This window comes from Arvicola amphibius, chromosome X (genome assembly GCF_903992535.2).
Source record: "Arvicola amphibius chromosome X, mArvAmp1.2, whole genome shotgun sequence".
NCBI classification, from domain to species: Eukaryota; Metazoa; Chordata; class Mammalia; order Rodentia; family Cricetidae; genus Arvicola; species Arvicola amphibius.
Genome location: NC_052065.1, coordinates 62,559,286 through 62,577,022, shown reverse-complemented (window position 1 = coordinate 62,577,022; position 17,737 = coordinate 62,559,286). Strand labels below are relative to the sequence as shown.

At 41.9% G+C, this 17,737-nt stretch overlaps 1 protein-coding gene across 1 annotated transcript; it reads left to right on the top strand.

Annotated features, from left to right (window-relative positions):
- The first annotated feature begins 1,910 nt into the window (after positions 1–1,910).
- LOC119804633 lies at positions 1,911–15,288 on the top strand. Its single transcript, XM_038316127.1, has 8 exons — positions 1,911–7,044; positions 8,964–9,048; positions 9,213–9,353; positions 10,800–11,012; positions 11,577–11,726; positions 11,902–12,020; positions 12,987–13,621; positions 13,666–15,288. The coding sequence occupies exons 7-8, from the start codon at positions 13,203–13,205 to the stop codon at positions 14,171–14,173; spliced, it is 927 nt and encodes a 308-aa protein (XP_038172055.1). The 5' UTR covers positions 1,911–7,044; positions 8,964–9,048; positions 9,213–9,353; positions 10,800–11,012; positions 11,577–11,726; positions 11,902–12,020; positions 12,987–13,202; the 3' UTR covers positions 14,174–15,288.
- The last annotated feature ends 2,449 nt before the right edge of the window (positions 15,289–17,737 follow it).

Here is a 17,737-nt window from a genome sequence, read left to right as displayed (position 1 = left end):
GCCCGTGTCCGCCATCTTACAGTTGCTGCGTGACATGTGCGGGTTTGGACTTGATTTTTGGCTTTAAGACTCATGGTAACCAGAAGCAGGAAATCAAGCTCTAGTGTTCGTGTGTGGTGGTGTTAGCTAAAAGGAGCAGAGGACTTCGGGATGGGGCTGGAAATCGATGTTTTCATATTGCTGGCGGGCTCTGCCTAGATCTAAAGGGTGCGTGTTAGGGTTTTAAAAAAAATGGTTTCTCGACTGCTCTACCCGAGGCTTGACAACCCCACGTTTATTCTAACATGTTGCATGGAAGTAGGGCATTTAGGTTATACAAGAGGAGATGGCGTCTCAAGCTCTTGCTGCAGTATAAGGTAGCGGGCTTTGTTTTTCACAGGGCAATTTGGTGGCCAGAGTTAGCCCAGGAGACAATGTAGCGCATGCTTTGCGGTGACCAAGATGGCGGTTTGTCACGTGATTGACCCTCAGGGGTTTTTTTTTTTTTTTGGATACATTCTTGGCGGGTTTAATCTTGGCGGGCTTTGTTTGGCCAGGCGTGGCGGCTTTTGTCCTTGTCCAAGATGTCCTTGGCGCATTAAAATGCGAGTGGTTGGGAAGCACAATTGGAAGTTTGCCACTTGACTTAATCAATCAGAAATGTGTACTACTTTGGAAGTATTGGTTGCCTCTTGACTTAACTAGTCAAAAAATGGGCACGTCTACTTGGTGTAGAGGATGGAAGTAGACTGTGAAGACTCACTGTCTTACAAGGACTTGAGTTACCTTGGTACCTCTCACGTCTGTCTTTAGTCATCATTTTAAGTGGCTACCCAGGTGTGAAGGCACGTGCTTTTGATTCTAACATTTGAGGTGTTGAATGACATCCGATCAGAGAGACTTTGAGGGTGGAGGTTCTTGAGGTTGAGGTCGGTGTGGATTGCTCATTGAAGCCCCACCTATTAAAAGAAAACAGAGAATCAGGGATGAGGACAGGTTAAAGTATCTCTCCGAGGAGAGTAAGATCATTTATCTGCTTGCTCTCCTATTTGTCTAAATTGGTCTTTTGCAGTGCTCTATATGGTGGTACAAGCTAAGCCTCACTGCATTTCTTTGTATTGCTTCAGTGGCCTAAGACTTGTCTACTCACTCCCTGGCCTCGGATTTAGTCACCACTGCTGTCTCAAGCAGTCCAGGCCTGCTTAGTGGTGACCCTGGCCAGAGTCATAATGAATGACAAGTAAAGCACTGGCCAAGAGGTGGAATCCTGCCTCTTTCCACAGGATCGTCTACCCCATGGCTAATGCTGGGGTTGAATTTTTCTGTGAAGGTTTTGGATGTCTGCGAAGTTTGATAGTGTGGTTTGTTAGTGCTTGAATCTAAAGCTGGAGTGATTATAGAAATATATTTCGGAGCTTGAACTACTTGTAAATTCAATTTAATCACCTTATGCTTTCACTCCAGAGTCCTTAGTGTTTTTTAGCTTCTTTTAAATTCATTAACTTTTTTGGCAGATGATACTCAAGTCACTTAAATTTATGTTCTTTCCAATTATCTTTTGAAGTACTGTTAAAAACTTTTAAGAGTCTTATGACACAGATATTTATTGTTAATGGAAAGTTAATTTTGTGATTGGATATCAAAAGGAGTATTTGAAAATCTACACTAGTCCAGGCTTTGCTTTTGTTGCCATCGTTGATGCTACATTGACTAATGACTTGGCAGGAGCCTTGAGTTCGAGTGGTCTGGTACACTCTGTCGGACTTACTATTGGGATATTAATGCCCACATACCAACTTTCTATGGTTCCTTGCCTTTGTAGCATCCAGTTTCTCCTTAGATCTAAAACACTGCTGCCCCTGCCCCAGCCCCTGTCCCCAGCCCCTGTCCCCAGCCCCTGCCCCCAGCCCCTGCCCCCAACCCAACCCCAGCCCTTCCCCAGCCCAACCCTAGCCCTGTCACAGCCCCAGATTCTCTCAGCCCTAGCCCCAGGCTCTAACCCCAGGCCCTTTCTCCCTAGAGACATTCCAATCTTCACTGAGCGCTAAAAATGCTGTGCCCTTTACTTGTCCTGACTCTCCCCCCCCCCCCCCCCCCCCCAGCTGACTGCCTGAGTCAGGATTTTCACTTAGTGCACACAGTCCTACTTGTCCATGGACTCTATAACAAAGAACTCTTGTTAAACAAGAGTTTCATTTCAGAGAATTACCACCAAGGCACGATCTCCTAAGTCTCCTTTCTTTAAGAAAGGAAAAACCATTCTGTCATTGCTGCAGTAGCCACAGTCCCAATTTTCTGAGCAGTGCTCAGTAGTCTTTTCTCAGTCTTGAGCACTCTTTGCACTAATTCTTATTGTCCATAATTTATTCATTTGATTAGACTCTAGCTAGTCCAGCTCCATTTGCATTCAGCAGAGGGACAAATACAAGTCTGTTAACAGACAGTTAAAGTGCTCACTCCAATTCTCAAGGCCTTGGCTATTAAAGGGGGTGCCACTATAACCTGGTATTGGTGTTATCACCCCAGGTTACAATTTTTAAATTGATGATGGACATGAATTCATTTGTCCACAATACTGTATACTAGTCCCATCAGCTCCCCTATTTCAGCCGAAAACTTTGCATGGGAACATTTATATGGATAGTCCCGATTAAGAACTGAACCTTTTCTCAAGGTCCTTCCTTGTACAACCTTAGCTTTACATTAAGAGGGTGCTGATTACCTAAAGCCTCTTATACAATTGTGCAAATCTGCAGTTGCTCAAGCCCCATACCCTCACACCGTAATGGGTGACAATAGAGGGGTGCCAACCGATAAGGCCCTTTGTTCTGGTCTTTTGGCTGTGCTGGGGATCAAACTTAAGTCTTGTGCACGCTGGTAAAGCACTCTGCCACGGAGCTACAGCACCACCTTGTGGCTGTTTGAGAATAAGTCTCTTTACGGATCCTGGGCTGACACTTAATTCTTACACTTCTCAGGCCCAGTTACTGGAACTATGGGCATTGTCACCACTTCTGCCTGTCATTTATGTGCACAGCTGCATTTGTCCTTATTCCTGAGCATTGGATAAAGAAACCAAACTCAGTCGTGTCTTTATTTAGCAAGACCTTTGAACTCAGATTCAATCTGTTTTGTTTATAATTTCCAGGCTGACCAGGAACTTACTATATAGCCCAGGCTGGCCTTGAGCTCAGGATCAAGCCTTTATTTCACAAGTGCTGGTATAACTGGCGTCCGCCGCCATGCCCTGCAGTCTCGCAGACTGTGAATATGCATACTTCATTTAGCTGTAGTAGTATGCATTGGGTAATAACCTTAACAACGCATTTTAATGCAGCAGGAGGTGCCTAGTACTTATGATCCTTAATACAGTAAACGTGCACAGTATTAATTGCCTCATAGATATTATGTCCACAGTTGTGCCTTTTAGATCACAACTCCTGTACGTATCAAAGCAAAGAGGCTCACTAACACTATTGTCTCTTTCTTGAAACTATAGAAATGACTCCAATATTGTTAATGGTCCTTCATTTAATGGAACTATGTATGGGCTGTTGATGTAAAGCCCCTCTCTCAACCTGCTAATGTACATAATGATAATTTCAGAAGGATCAGTTTTAGCCTCATTTTGAGGTACAGCAGTGGTGGTGACTTATAAGGTCCCACGTTGTGGCTTGCTTAATAATGTCTGATTGCATTTGTTCTTTTCTGTTCGCTACAGAAGGACATCACTGGCCACCTTTATGCACTTCCCTTTCACCAGGGAATGCACATTGCTAAAGATTCTCATGTTTGAACAGTCATAGTGTAAAACTATGATGGCTACAACCATGTACCTTGAGTACGGCTGCGCATGACTCCTTCCATTTGAATAAGATCCTACTCTCAGACCTTTTGCAGTACAGCAAGGGTCACTGATCTCTTGGCTTCTCTGAGTAAGGATCTGTCCTCCTTTCCACTGCCTTTGATTTCCAGCAGTGTCCATTACTTTAAGGTCTTAATATTTGTGGAAAGGATGTGGTTTTAATTAACCACACTATGTCCCTTGAACATTAATGTGTATAAAAGGGACATGACTCATTTGTTTTAATAAAAATGTTTGGCCAGTTAATGTGCAAAATTGCACTTATCCACGACCTTATTACTTTGAGGACAGTTGTGTCTCTTTTGCACTATTGCAAGGGATACTATTTTCCCCAAGGTCCCTGCTAGTGGACCATTAGTATACAGTGGAAGTTTTCCTTTGTCATTGTCGATATACAAAGTCATATTCTTTCACCTTTCATTTGCAGTACGGCAGGGTATGCTGATCAACCAAGGCTGCCTTCTTTTGGACTGTTAGTATGTATTATATGTTGTATGTATGTATGTGCGTTTCCTCCTGCTCTGTGCACTAAAAAAGGATCCCACTCCTTATTACTTTTAGGGAGGAAGTGGAAAGTTCACATGCACAGTGGCTAAGCACTTCTTGTATCAGAAACCCTATATATACCCTCTTCCTCTGCTTTAAGGCAGAAAGAGGTTTTTACACTGCCTTTCATTTGGACTTCAATGTGCATTAATGCTGTTGTCCATCCTGACCTTTGGAGTAGGATTTTACATCCTTGTACTCCTTTGAGATCAGAGGCATGTTAACTATTTTTTGAGCACTTCTCTTACGAATATTAATATGTACGTTTACACATACGGACCCGTGTAGTGCAAAAAGGTTCCTAAGTTTCAACCTTTTGACTGGGGCTGCTGAGGAGTGATAACTGCTTATAACCTCAGCATCTGGATGATTGATGTGCAACCATGTCAAGAGTACTGATTATTAGTTGGACCTCTGTACTCTCTTTACATACCATTAAGAGTACTGGCCAACTGAGCCCCTTAAGTGCGTATTTGCAATTACGAATGCCTAGAATACTATGTTCTCATACCCCCTTTTGTATTACTGCAGGGGCTGCTGATCCATCTAAAACATCTGGGACTGTTAATGAGCACAGTGGCTATGACCAACGGCTTATTTGGGGACTATTAGTAGGCACAATGGCAGCTCTTGATGGTTTATTTTCTACTCTGACATGTTGAGCAAATCCTCTCCTAGTTTCCCACTGGCATAATAAAGTAAATACTGCAGTATGCCTATGTTTTGTACACCCAACAATGACCCATCTTTCCATCCCTTTTGCATTGCTCCAGTACACAAAACCCCAAATAGCCACGATCTCATTCATACTTTATACAGTCTTCCCTGTCCAGCCCCTAGTCTGTCCATGGGCCACTCTTATGGACTACTAATTCTCACAACCCAATTGTTGAAGATCGTGGCACCCTTTTCCCAGCTCCATCACCCTGTCCCTTCTGCCTCTTTGTTGAGCCCTTCTCTTGACTTAAAGTCAACAATCCCAGACGTCGTCAGTTTCCTCACTGCGTCAATCCCAGACGTCATACTCACTGCGTCAATCCCAGACGTCACCAGTTTACTCACTGCTCAGGGCTGTAGTGTCTCAGTTGCCCTCTGCTTGGTCCTCCCCGTTGAACAGAAACATCTCCACCGCATTACGCTGTCAATTATCCAAAGCAACCTGTGTGTCATTAATGAACACAGTTACCGATGGACGGTCCCACTTTTCAGCCCATGTGTCCAAGAGCTCCCTGCAACTTTGATGTATTTATACATGTAAAATTTCAAAAGCAGGCCCAAACTAGGTGGATGAAATGTCGCTCTGTAGCTTATTTCTTAATTACTCCAGTTCCAATTGCTGGCATATTCTAGGGCCAGGAATCATTCCTGCCCCCCTTTATTAATGCTTTATTGTGCAAAAAAAAAAAAAAAAAACTATTTCAGGCAAGTCGCTCAGGGAGCTGGATTGCCACCTTTTATTTGGGGCTTTCCTTATACAGTATCAACTGAAAATTGTCTCCCAAAGGAGTACTAGTACTTTCTTTACATCCTTCCTCCAGGAGCTGACCGCCTGCTTAACAAACTCAACTTGTTCCTCTTGGTATATTGCTACACACAGTGCCAACTGCCAGAAAAGTTATTGATAGTTTATGCCTTGAGAAAAGGCATCTGGCTCACCAGGTGGAATTGGTTATGTGATCATTAGCTTTTCTGAAGTAAAAATATCTTGTTTCTACTATATCTGATGACCAAGCAGTGTCTCTCATTTTACTGAGGGTGGCGAGTCTGTGGATAAACCACTGTAACTGTTAATTTCCAATACCATCAAAGTGGTTGTAGAATGGCATGCTTAAGGCCAGTTATGTATGTTTGGTCTGTACTGCCAGTTTAAAAACAAAAGTCAATCTTTGTGTGGCCTTTAGTATCTTTAAGGAAAATGACCAAACTTTTTAATATTTAAATTTGGCCTGACATATTGCACGCCAGCACCTACTGATTTTAAGAAGGTGGCTGTGAAAGGGTTAAACGAGAGGACATGTCAAGTTGTCTTTGAGTAGGCCACCACGTATGATTAGTTCACTCTATCTGCCATTAAATTTGGGCGATGATTTGAAGTAGCTTGAAAAAAAAAAAAAACACCCTAAAGTGGGAACTTATAAAATGATGGAGCCTGTTTCCCCACTTTACATTTTAAAATATAAATATATATGCCAAGATCTAATCATTCTTTTGAGAGTACACTTCAAAGAGAGATCTGCCGATTAAGAAAATAGCTGTCTCTATTGGCGCCGAGTATTTAAGCTTTCTGGTTTTCGTTCTTTAATTATTGTGCATGAATGAATGTGTGTGTATGTGTGTGTGCGCACGTTTGCATGTGCGCTTGAGTATCTGTACTCGTGCATTCACGTGGTGGGAACTGGTCCTATCTTGTGGGTCCTGGAGATAAAACTCAGATCATCAGGTTTGGCAGCAAGTTCGCACCCTCTGAGCCATCTTGCCAGCCCGCTCCTGGGTACTGAATGTCACATTGCTGATGAAACCACAGTTCTTCAAAGTTTCTGAAGAAAAAAAACAATATTTTTCTGAGAAGGATGTCAAGAAATCGACCCAGTTCAGGATACAGGTTGAACTTCAGCCCTTCAGACGGCTACAGAAGACTGTCTGTTTGGAATACAGTAAGTAACTACTTTGTAGCTACTAGGCAAACTTTCCCATTCGATTTTTTACATAAGTGCCACCCACTGAAGTCAAAGTGACTAAGTTCATTTCAACTTATACACGATGCAGATGTCTGCCAATGAAATTGTAGTTAATATTGTGTATTCAGCCCTATGCCAGGGTACACTGAAATGAGAAGCAATCCTATTTTACATAATTTCTTCTCGATGGTTGTGTTGTTGAAGACTTAATGTAATATAAACACTGGCAATCGTTTTAGGAAATGATGGTCAAATATTGTCTAGTGAATTCTAAGTATTTTAGAAAGTCTGCTGGGCTTGCAAGGTCGTGACTTCTTAAAGAAGAAAAGTGTGCTCACATTGCACTGTTGGTCCAGATTACTTGTGCCATCTGGGTAGCCCAGTTGGTTGATTTGAATGCTATCTGCTTTTGCCTCTTGGGGGCATATAAAGATATTAAGAGTAAAGGACCCAGCCATTATACTTGGCTGTATGCCAAGGATGGCAAGGGCCAGTCACTGAGTCCCAGAAGCTTGAGCTTGGGAATTAAGTGTAGGAATTGGGGATATAAATTTGATAATTTGGCTTTTTCAACCATTTTTACTACATTTCTTCCCCAGAACAGACGACAATGGCTCATACAGATTAAGGTGACTTTTTAGTTTACAATCTTTACCTTTTACCCAAAGGGCAATGGAGAAGCCTGATGATCTACTTTATGCTGTGGTTTCTGCACCCTCCTCCCCCTATTTTCCTTTTTAAAATTAATTCGTTTATTATTTTTTTTTCTTTTGAGACAGGGTTTCTCTGTGTAGCCTTGGTTGTCCTGGAACTCTGGACTTCAAACTCAAAGCTGGCTTCAAACTCAAAGAGATCCGCCTGCCTCTGCCTCTGGAGTGGTGCCTAGCTGCAGACGGAGTGCTGCCCAAAACGACCACCTGGAGCGCTGGGATTAAAAACTTGTGCCACCACTCCCAGGCCCTCCCCGTGTTTCTTCAAGGGTACTTTAAGTTAAAAAAACATACTTATTTCTGAAAGCAGAACAAGGTCCAGCTGGAAAAATATCCTTGCCCAGAACACGTTTTGCATTTGTTTTGCCCTTGGGCATGCAAATGACTCCAGTATAATTTTAATTCCTCTAAAAATTCCGTCACCATGCCATTTCCCACATTTCAAATGCAGACTTAGAGATAATGCAGAGGTATTGAATCCTTTGTGAAACAAAACCATGCCATTGCTTTTCAAATTCAAGTACAAGTAATGCTTCAGACGGAAACACCTTTTCAAGGAACAAAGTTTCCAGAGGGCCTAAAGAATGTGACTCGAGTAAGCTAGCTGAAGCTAGGACGTCTGCCTCAACCTTAGCACCACCGACCATCCCAGGATGTGCAGACCTGTCCGAACCCATCACCCACACCCAGGCTTGTCTAGGCACCCAGATCTTGCAACCATGCCTCCTATGGTCCTAGAGATTAGAACTCCAGTCCAGACAGTGGCCCAAAGGAATCTAGTGCTGCTGGTATTCACCAACTGCACGTGCACTGCCCTATAATCTAGCCACTGCCCAGCCTGTATCCTGCCTTCCCAGTCTAATGAGCCCATTCTGCCTCTCTTGCTCTTCTCTTTGTCCACCGGCTCACTCCTGGGGAAGATCTGTGTAGTCATCAGGGAACTTCGTTACTTAAGTTTTTAAAAAAGGAAAAGTCTTTGAAATGTGGACATGTTTTTCAATTTCAAAAACTTTTTCTCTTCACAACTCTCAGAACTTGGGGAATCCAGGAGAACATATCCACGATTCTCTAACCAAGTTCTTACCATCCCAATTCAAGAAACACTGGTCTGTGCATATGAATATTGTAATCAAATTATCTTTTGGTATCATGGTATAATAACTATCATTGGAATTTGTTTTCCAGGGATGAATTTGGAGTTGGTTTTGTGCCTCAATTGAAGAAGGATGGCCTGGTTTTTAGAAGAATGGATTCTAGACAGCATCCAAAGGTGAGTATTCAGGTAGAGTTGTTAACTTGGCTGATTGAGAGATATATAATCTGTCTTTAAGGGTCTAATGTGTCAGGTTATAATTCCTAGATATTTTTTTTTAATCATTTGGGTTTTTCTCAACAGTTTTTATAGTCTAATGAAAGCCTTGTCTTTCTTCACAGGGATAATTCCAGCAGGAGACTTCAAGGACTGCCAGCAGCTGATACAGGCTTCATTCAAATCCAGCAGATTTCTCCTTTCGAGACTCTGGACAAGCTGTAGTTAATCTGAGCAAATAGCATGCAGGCCACATGAAGAAAAAGGTACTTGGGAGAAGTTCCTATTCTTGGGTTTCTGTCTGATTTTAAGGCTTTAGTTTTCTGCAGCCTTTTCTTGTAAAAGCAGAACCAGCCATTCCTACACTATTTTCTCCTTGCATATAAAAATACATTTTTAAACTTCTACCGTGTATTGGGTCTGTTTCCTTTATACTGAGATCGTGTATTTGATCTGTTTCCTTTATACTGATACAGGCTCCACTGAGGTGGAAAGGGTAGTAAGCGTATTCGATCTCCATTTCATGAGAATGAGAGAGGCAAATCAATAAAGCACACTTCTTCCCATTGCATAGTCACCAATGAGACCCTTGCCTTGTGATTGAGCCTTGAAATGGTTCCCACCATTCTAAGACAAACTTGAATCTGTTCCGCTTTGAAACGCTTAAAAGATATTGCATCAGAGGAATAACAGCCTGTGAAGGCTAGTTTCTGGCACGCTGGCCTTTAGTGTTTGATAGAGTAGATATAGCTGTTACCACAAATGGCATTTTGTGGTTGCTTTGAATATCCTTGAGCTCTGGAGGGGCAATGCTGCATCAGGTGCTAGAGATGCACCATAAGCATTAAGCAAAACAAAGTTCTATTCATTTTGGCTGTGTTCCAGCATGGTATTACTTAAAGCACCAGTTAAAAGAGAGAGATGCCCCACAACCAGGTGACAACAGGTGCTTTGATTAACGTAGATCACTCAGTTTGCTCTTTCAGGTCTTTAGTTCAACTCCCAGCAACCACGTGGTGGCTCACAACCATCTGTAATGAGCTGGCGCCCTCTCCTGGCCTGTGGGCACACATGCAGGCAGAACTGTATAGATAATAAATCTTAAAAAAAAAAAACACAGGGGCTGTAATGAGATCTGGCGCCCTCTTCTGGCCTGCAGGCAGAACTGTACGCATAATAAATCCTAAAAACACACACAAGGGGGCTGGAGAGATGGCTCAGCAGTTAAAAGCACTGTCTGTTCTTCCAAAGGTCCTAATGCCCTCTTCTGGTCTGCAGGCAGAACACTATGCATAATGAATAAATAAGTCTTTAAAAATAAGAAGTCAGAGGCAACATGATGGAGGATTTTTACAGATCATAAATGGCTTCATAGCCTAATCCTTCCACTGCTTTCAATGCTAGTTTGCTTAGCCCCTTTTGATTATAAAATTACAAGTGCTTAAACATCCCCAGCGTATGTGATTATAATATACAAGTGCTTAAACAATCTATAAAGATTACTCATGGGTAGACAACAGAGAATAAAGACAGAGCTCAGATGGGACAATTCTCATGTCACTAAGCTGATAGGCATAACATAAAGAGCTACAAATCTGTGAGGGTCTACCTTCCAAGCCATATATACTACCACCAACAAAAGTCTATATGACTGGATACCACCTAATGGACTTGAGTTCAGTAATTTGTTTTTGCTTTCACCTCTTTTCCAGATCTTCCCCCAAAGTATGGACTTGTTGCTTTGTGGTGCTGGTGACCTATTCCCTTTGACGACCCCTAGGTGGAGAAGGGGCATGAGGGTCCTCCAGGGGAATAGCTCCCCAGCACTGAGCAACAGCCCTAGCCCAGGAGATTTTGGGGAGACACTTTGCTGAACCCAGCAAGGAAGATAAAGAGTCAAAGACAGCCACCAAACATCAAGATAGGTAAGTTTTCTGGAACAGTGTAATAAGTAATTTTAATTTTGATCTTGATTTCCATTGTCATCAGCCCTTTATTTGTATGAGTGGTCTGTCTGCATGTACACTTGCATGCCACAAGAGGGCATCAGATCCCATTATAGATGGTTGTGAGCCACCATGTGGCTAGGTGTGGAAATAACTTTCATTTTGATCTTGTTTTCCATTGTAGTTGACTTGAGTTATGTTTCATTTTGTTTGAATTGTTTTTATAGAATGCATGAGTGCTCTGGTTGCATGTACATTTCATGCCAGATAGAGGGTATCAGATCCTGTTATAGAAGATGGTTGTGAGCCACTGTGTGTCTGCTGGAAAGTGAGCTCAGGACCTGGAAGGCAGCCAGTGCTCTTAACTGCGTGCTCTTAACTGCGCAGCCATCTCCCCAGTCCCATACTTGAGTTATATTTCTCATTTGCTAAGAACAGCTTCCTGACTAACAGGGAAGCATCTCACTGTGAAAGTGGGGTGTAGGGTAAACCTGCACCGTGTACGAGGGAACTGTAACTCAGCTGTGCAAACGCTTCTTCTAGGAGAAAAGCTGCCACAGCCCTGGCACATGAGCTTGGCATCTGTTTTCCCTGGTTCTCAAAGCCACCCTGGAAGCTCTGTAGGAGAATTTAACCAGCTATTTCCACACTGCAAGATTCATTGCGCTACCTACCGATGGCCTAGAATATCCAGTGAGTAGCTTCTCTTTTTATGCTAACATTAATGATGATGAATAGCTCTGACTACAAGTGGACATCTAGCTGAAAGTGATCCAGAAGTATCTATTATCAGGCAGAATTTAAAGAACCAGCACCCTCTATGTCTTCTTTCCTGACATTCACCCAGCGTTGTTTGTTCTTTGGTCAGGATGAAAGCAGCCCAGAAATCTCGGCCTTCAGCAGGATCACGAAATGGGAACACATGAAAGGAAGCCAGCTTTATAACCCAAGGACCAACATGCCTGCATCTTAAACCAACAGAGGGAAGTAAGTTGCCAGCATTGCTGTCCTCTGGGGGTTTGCATTTGCTGGAAGGCGGTGCTGGGTGGAATGTGGTGGTGGTCGAATGCCATGGTGTGAAGTCGGGCCAAATACATGCTGGCAGAGGACCAGGTCCGCACTACGAACTGGGCTCCCAGCAGCAACTCCAACAATAGCCTGCTCACCAGTTGTATCATAGAGAAATGTAGCCTCTAGCTGTCTTTGGATTGGTGCTCTGCCATTCATTCTTAGCAGGTTACCTACTGGAAAGCCTTAAATAGTTTGTCTCCTTGTGAAAGGGTTTGTTTCCTGCTCTATCTGTGACAATTGAACAGTTAAGGTTTAGTGTTAAAAAAAAAAAAAAAAAAAAACCTAAATCCTGAAGCAGCCATTATAATTGTGAAGGATGTAAAAAAAAACCAAACCCGTTTTCTTTTTTTAAAGCCTGTTTTCTTAAAGGAGCAGGGAAAGTGAGGCTGACAATTAAAATATGCAGCCACCTGTGGCATTTGGCGCTTATGGAAATTAGGAAAACCATGTAACAGAATGTTAAGGGGTGTTTATTCTGTGTTTAAGTTTGCTACTCTTTAGTTGAATGACTTTTGCCAATTTAGTCTCCTGTAAGACTTGTCTAAAAAGGTCAAATGAAATCGTGAATGGAAAGGGCTTTATATATATGTAATGCCTGGCAAGTAAAATGTACACCCTGGGGAATAAAGTCCATTGGTGCATTGTTAACTGCGTGCAAACCTTCAGTAGCGTGTTAAGGGATCCCTAAGCACATAAGCATTAGAGCATCTGCCTTAGGAGAGTAGGGGATTATGATGTACTATTACTGGGGTTAACAAAGGTAGTACTGGTACATGAATCACTTACTGTACTAATGATACTTTTCGCTCCCTTCCCCGTCTGTTTTTTTTTTTTTTTTTACCCTCTTCTTGTTGAACTTTGCTTACATCTTTCAATTGGAAGTGTGTATTGTGTTGGGTGTCTATTTCTCAATTGTTTTATACCTCTATTTTTTCCTTCCTTTGTGTCTCATTCTTTGATGTATTTGTTTCTTCCCTTGATTTGTGTGTCTTTTTTCCTAGCTTTGTGTGTCCAAGTTTTCTTTGATGTATCCATTTCTTTCTCACCTTGTATGTCTTTCTTTCTTGCCTTGTATGCCTTTCTTCCTTGCTTTGTTGTATGTCTTTCTTCCTCGTCTTGTATGTTCCTCGCCTTGTTGTATGTCTTTCTTTCTTGCCTTGTATGTCTTTCTTTCTTGCTTTGTTGTATGTCTTTCTTCCTCGTCTTGTATGTCTTTCTTCCTCGTCTTGTATGTTCCTCGCCTTGTTGTATGTCTTTCTTTCTTGCCTTGTATGTCTTTCTTCCTTGCTTTGTTGTATGTCTTTCTTCCTCGTCTTGTATGTTCCTCGCCTTGTTGTATGTCTTTCTCGCCTTGTATGTCTTTCTTTCTTGCCTTGTATGTCTTTCTTCCTTGCTTTGTTGTATGTCTTTCTTCTTCGTCTTGTATGTTTCTTCCTCGCCTTGTTGTATGTCTTTCTTTCTTGCCTGTATGTTTTTCTTTCTCGCCTTGTTGTATGTCTTTCTTCCTCGTCTTGTATGTCTTTCTTCCTCGTCTTGTATGTCTTTCTTCCTCATCTTGTATGTCTTTCTTCCTCGCCTTGTGTGTTTTTCTCCCTTGCTTTGTTGTATGTCTTTCTTCCTTGCTTTGTTGTATGTCTTTCTTCCTCGTCTTGTATGTTCCTCGCCTTGTTGTATGTCTTTCTTTCTCGCCTTGTATGTCTTTCTTTCTTGCCTTGTATGTCTTTCTTCCTTGCTTTGTTGTATGTCTTTCTTCTTCGTCTTGTATGTTTCTTCCTCGCCTTGTTGTATGTCTTTCTTTCTTGCCTGTATGTTTTTCTTTCTCGCCTTGTTGTATGTCTTTCTTCCTCGTCTTGTATGTCTTTCTTCCTCGTCTTGTATGTCTTTCTTCCTCGCCTTGTGTGTTTTTCTCCCTTGCTTTGTTGTATGTTTTTCTTCCTCGCCTTGCATGTCTTTTTCTTGCCTTGTATGTCTTTCTTCCTTGCTTTGATGTCTATGTCAAGTGTCTTTTACTCCCTCTGTGTACAGTGTACCTTACCTATTGCCGTGTTTCTCTGCTAATTTCTTCCTAGTAGAGCTTTGTGCTTTGTCTTATTTTCTCCTCTCCTCTCTGTGTGATTTGTGCCTTGTCTTGGTTAGATGTGGCTCTGTTTTTTCTATCTGGTTGCTGTTTCTCTTAACTCTTTCACTCTTTCTGCCTTTCACGACTCTCCTTTGGGTCACATGTTGCATGCAATCCTCTCCTTTCCTTGTGCTCACCTCACTTGCTTTTTTTCTGTGTGATCTGCTTGTCAGTCCTTTGACTCAACATTCATATTTTCCTTTCTGCTGTTTCTATCCTTAGCACATGAGTCTCTTTACTACATCTCCTTTCTACCTGTCTTGGGCTGTTTTCTCCCTTTTCCTTCTTTGTAGCTGTGTCTCTTTGCTATTTGTGATTTCTGATCTCAGCATTACTCTATTGTTTTGTGCTTGTTTCTTTCTTTCTCTTCTACTTTCCCCTCTTACTACTCACTTTGAGAATTTCAGTCTCTTTACGAGTTTGTCCCTCTTCCTCTAATCCTCTCTTGGATATTTCTTTGTGTGTGTGTGTGTGTGTGTGTGTGTGTGTGTGTGTGTGTGTCATGTGTCTTCCTAGCCCCTTCCCAATAGGTGCAGAATATCACCAGCGGAGCTGTTCCTCACGCCCTGCAAAATAATCTAAGACAAAATACAGCGCTCTGCTCAGGACTGAAGTAGACCTGAAAGGAACACATGTAAAGACCCAAAGTGGAAGACAGACTTAAGGACCAAGATACACACCCTGTCTGAGCTGGCTGGAAAGTTTGAGTCTCAAGTTGGATGGACAGAATGCTGACAACCCACAGAAGAGGGGCTGTTTCTACAGGACTCATGTGAAGTTGAAGAACTGAGACCTACCTGCATCTGAGCTAAGTCTAAGCCTAAGACCTAAGGACTCAAGCCTGTATGGACTAGAAGGTGGAGGCTGTGGCCTAAAACTCTGGGGGGCTTAGAACCCCAAGACTAAGGGAAATCTGAAGATGACCCTCCCCTAACTTTTATACTGTCACCCCTCCCCCTGGACGTTTTTAGTACTCTCTTCTCAGATTTCTATTTATGCCAGTTTCACTTGATGTACTTTTCAATAATGGCATTTACCATAAAGGAACAAGCTTTTAGGTTGACAGCATTGTGCAGGAGTTGATCTTTAGTCCGTTTTAAACCTGATTTTAGCCATTTGTTAAACTTTTGATGTTTTAAAACTTCCATTTCTCTTCATATCTGCTCCTCTTGCGAGAGAGAGAACAAAATCCAGCCAGTGTTATCTAGCGTGACTTTTGATATTCCCCTAGCAGCTGTACAATAATGTACTTCAGTCTGCCCCAACTCTGCAGCCTTAGGCTATGAGAAAGGAAAGCATCAGACTGTTAGGGGAATACAATCGCAGGCTAACTAGAGAAAATACAAAGATATGCTCCAGACCAATGAGAAGAATTAGACGAGCAATATGCCAATGTGCCAATCTGAGAAGCACCAGCCAACATCAGCTTCCTTCTTTGGGCTTAGGTGAGCAGGGTATGGAATTTCTAATAATGATAAAAGTGATTAGATTTGGGACAGACTAAGGTCTGAACTAACTCCCTGTTCATTGTAGTGGCCAAGGAATTTGGTATATTTCACTAAATCCTGGGTTTAACACCCACCTTTAGGATTAATGATGAAAGAATTTAGGACTATTTAACAGGCTTCATGCTTCTGGTTCCCCCATCCCCCTTTAAGAGGGAACTTGGCTTTAATGACTGATACAACATAGGAGAAAAAAGTGACATGCTCATAGCACATTGACAACCACACATAGTTAACATTTGAAAATGCAATTGGAGTTTTTCCTACAAGGAGTCAGACTGTATAAATACCTGAGGCTTTGTGGGTCATTGGTCTTAGTTGCTCATTCTTTTAAAAAGAAAAAAAACCTTTTCAGAAGGTTAAAATTCCTCACTGGGCCATTGCTTGGACTTGACCAAGCCCTGATCTCTAAATACCAGGGGCTATGTCTGAATAACACAACTTATGCCTATCTTCGTGATGTGATGCTTAGTTGTGGTCACTTCCAGGTAACATGAAGACATAGAAATACGTTTTATAAACCACAAAGCACACTAAAACTTCTAAGTCAGTGCTGAATGCATGAGTATTACCTAGTGCATGCATTCTATGGACACAAAGATTGCTGTAGGAATAACAAGTCAAAATGTCTTGTGAAAAAAATATAGAAATATGGCTTGAATGAAGGATAATCCATATACTTCAGGCCAATGCACTGGTGGTTTTCAGTAAAATGCTTTATGCCAGGGAGCAGAAAAGAAAACACATGAAAACTGACTTTAAACTACAAACTATGCCCCAAGTATAAGTGACTCCCCTATTGGGATCACCTGATAATTTGCAAAATACCATGCTCGGCACCAGAGATAACAAAGGGGACCATTTTACCACAGAACTAAAAGTTCAGAAAGAGCACAGTAAAGTGCTTGGTAAACTAAAGCCCTGTACAGCTAGCAATAGCTCCCTGTGCACAAATGAATGAGTACTAACTCCTGTGTGTCAGGTATTGTGTTAGGTGCATAAAATACAGGATAAATTGTCATGAGGAACTCTGCCATGAAATAGAATGTTTCCATTCTATACTGCTTGTTTACAAGGCATGAGATAACAGTTAATTTACTCCGTCAAGACTTTAGTGATGAGGGCCAGCCAACACAAGAACATTTGCCCTATAAAGCACTACAGAAATGTAGGACATTCCACATTTCCTATGGAAATAAAACTGCCTATATAATAGGCATGGGCTTTACAAAATTCTCATTGTCTTCTTGGCTTACAATGAGAAGAATGGTACAAAGAGTTAACCAGCTGGGTGTGGTAGCATGCGCTCTGAGTTCCGGCAGCTGAAACAACAGGACCATTTGAGCCCAGACACTTGGGGCTAGCCTTGGAACACAGGGACAGAAATCTTGGTAAACCAAGATGTTAAATGCCTGCTGAATGAATATACCAATATTGATTGCCTATATATGGTATATTCTTTTTTAAAATGATTTATTTACTATGTATATGATATTCTGCCTGCAGGCCAAAAGAGGGCGCCAGATCTCATTGTAGATTGTTGTGAGCCCCACCATGTTGTTGCTGGGAAGTGAACTCAGGACCTCTGGAAGAGCAGCCAGTGCTCTTAACCTGAGCCATCTCCCTTGCCCCTGGTATATTCTCTTTTATGGGCACTGGAGAGATACACAGACTTAAATTCATTTCATTGTGCCCAAAGCTGAGAGTAATGTGTATGTTGGCATTTTATGAACTTTGGGGTACCATATAAATGTAACAATTATTTACTTATTTGGTACCAATTTCCTGGCTTTTAGAATTCTGTCATGTTTATTTGACTGTGCAAATAAAGCAAAGAAATAACTGTTGAAAACTGAATATATGAGACAGTCATCAGTGGATGAATGCAAGATTGAATGACAATCATTTATTACAAAACAGTGCCCTTGCTAGGCATTGAGATGCAAAGACAAAGCATCCTTAGTGTCCTCTACAACTAAAGAAATTATGTGCAAGATTAATTTATAACT

Coding starts and splice junctions, on each gene's coding strand:
- LOC119804633 (XM_038316127.1), top strand. CDS start 13,203: ATGTCTTTCTTCCTCGTCTTGTATGTTCCTCGCCTTGTTGTATGTCTT. Junction 13,622..13,665: donor CTTTCTTCCTCGTCTTGTAT/GTCTTTCTTCCT, acceptor CTCATCTTGTAT/GTCTTTCTTCCTCGCCTTGT.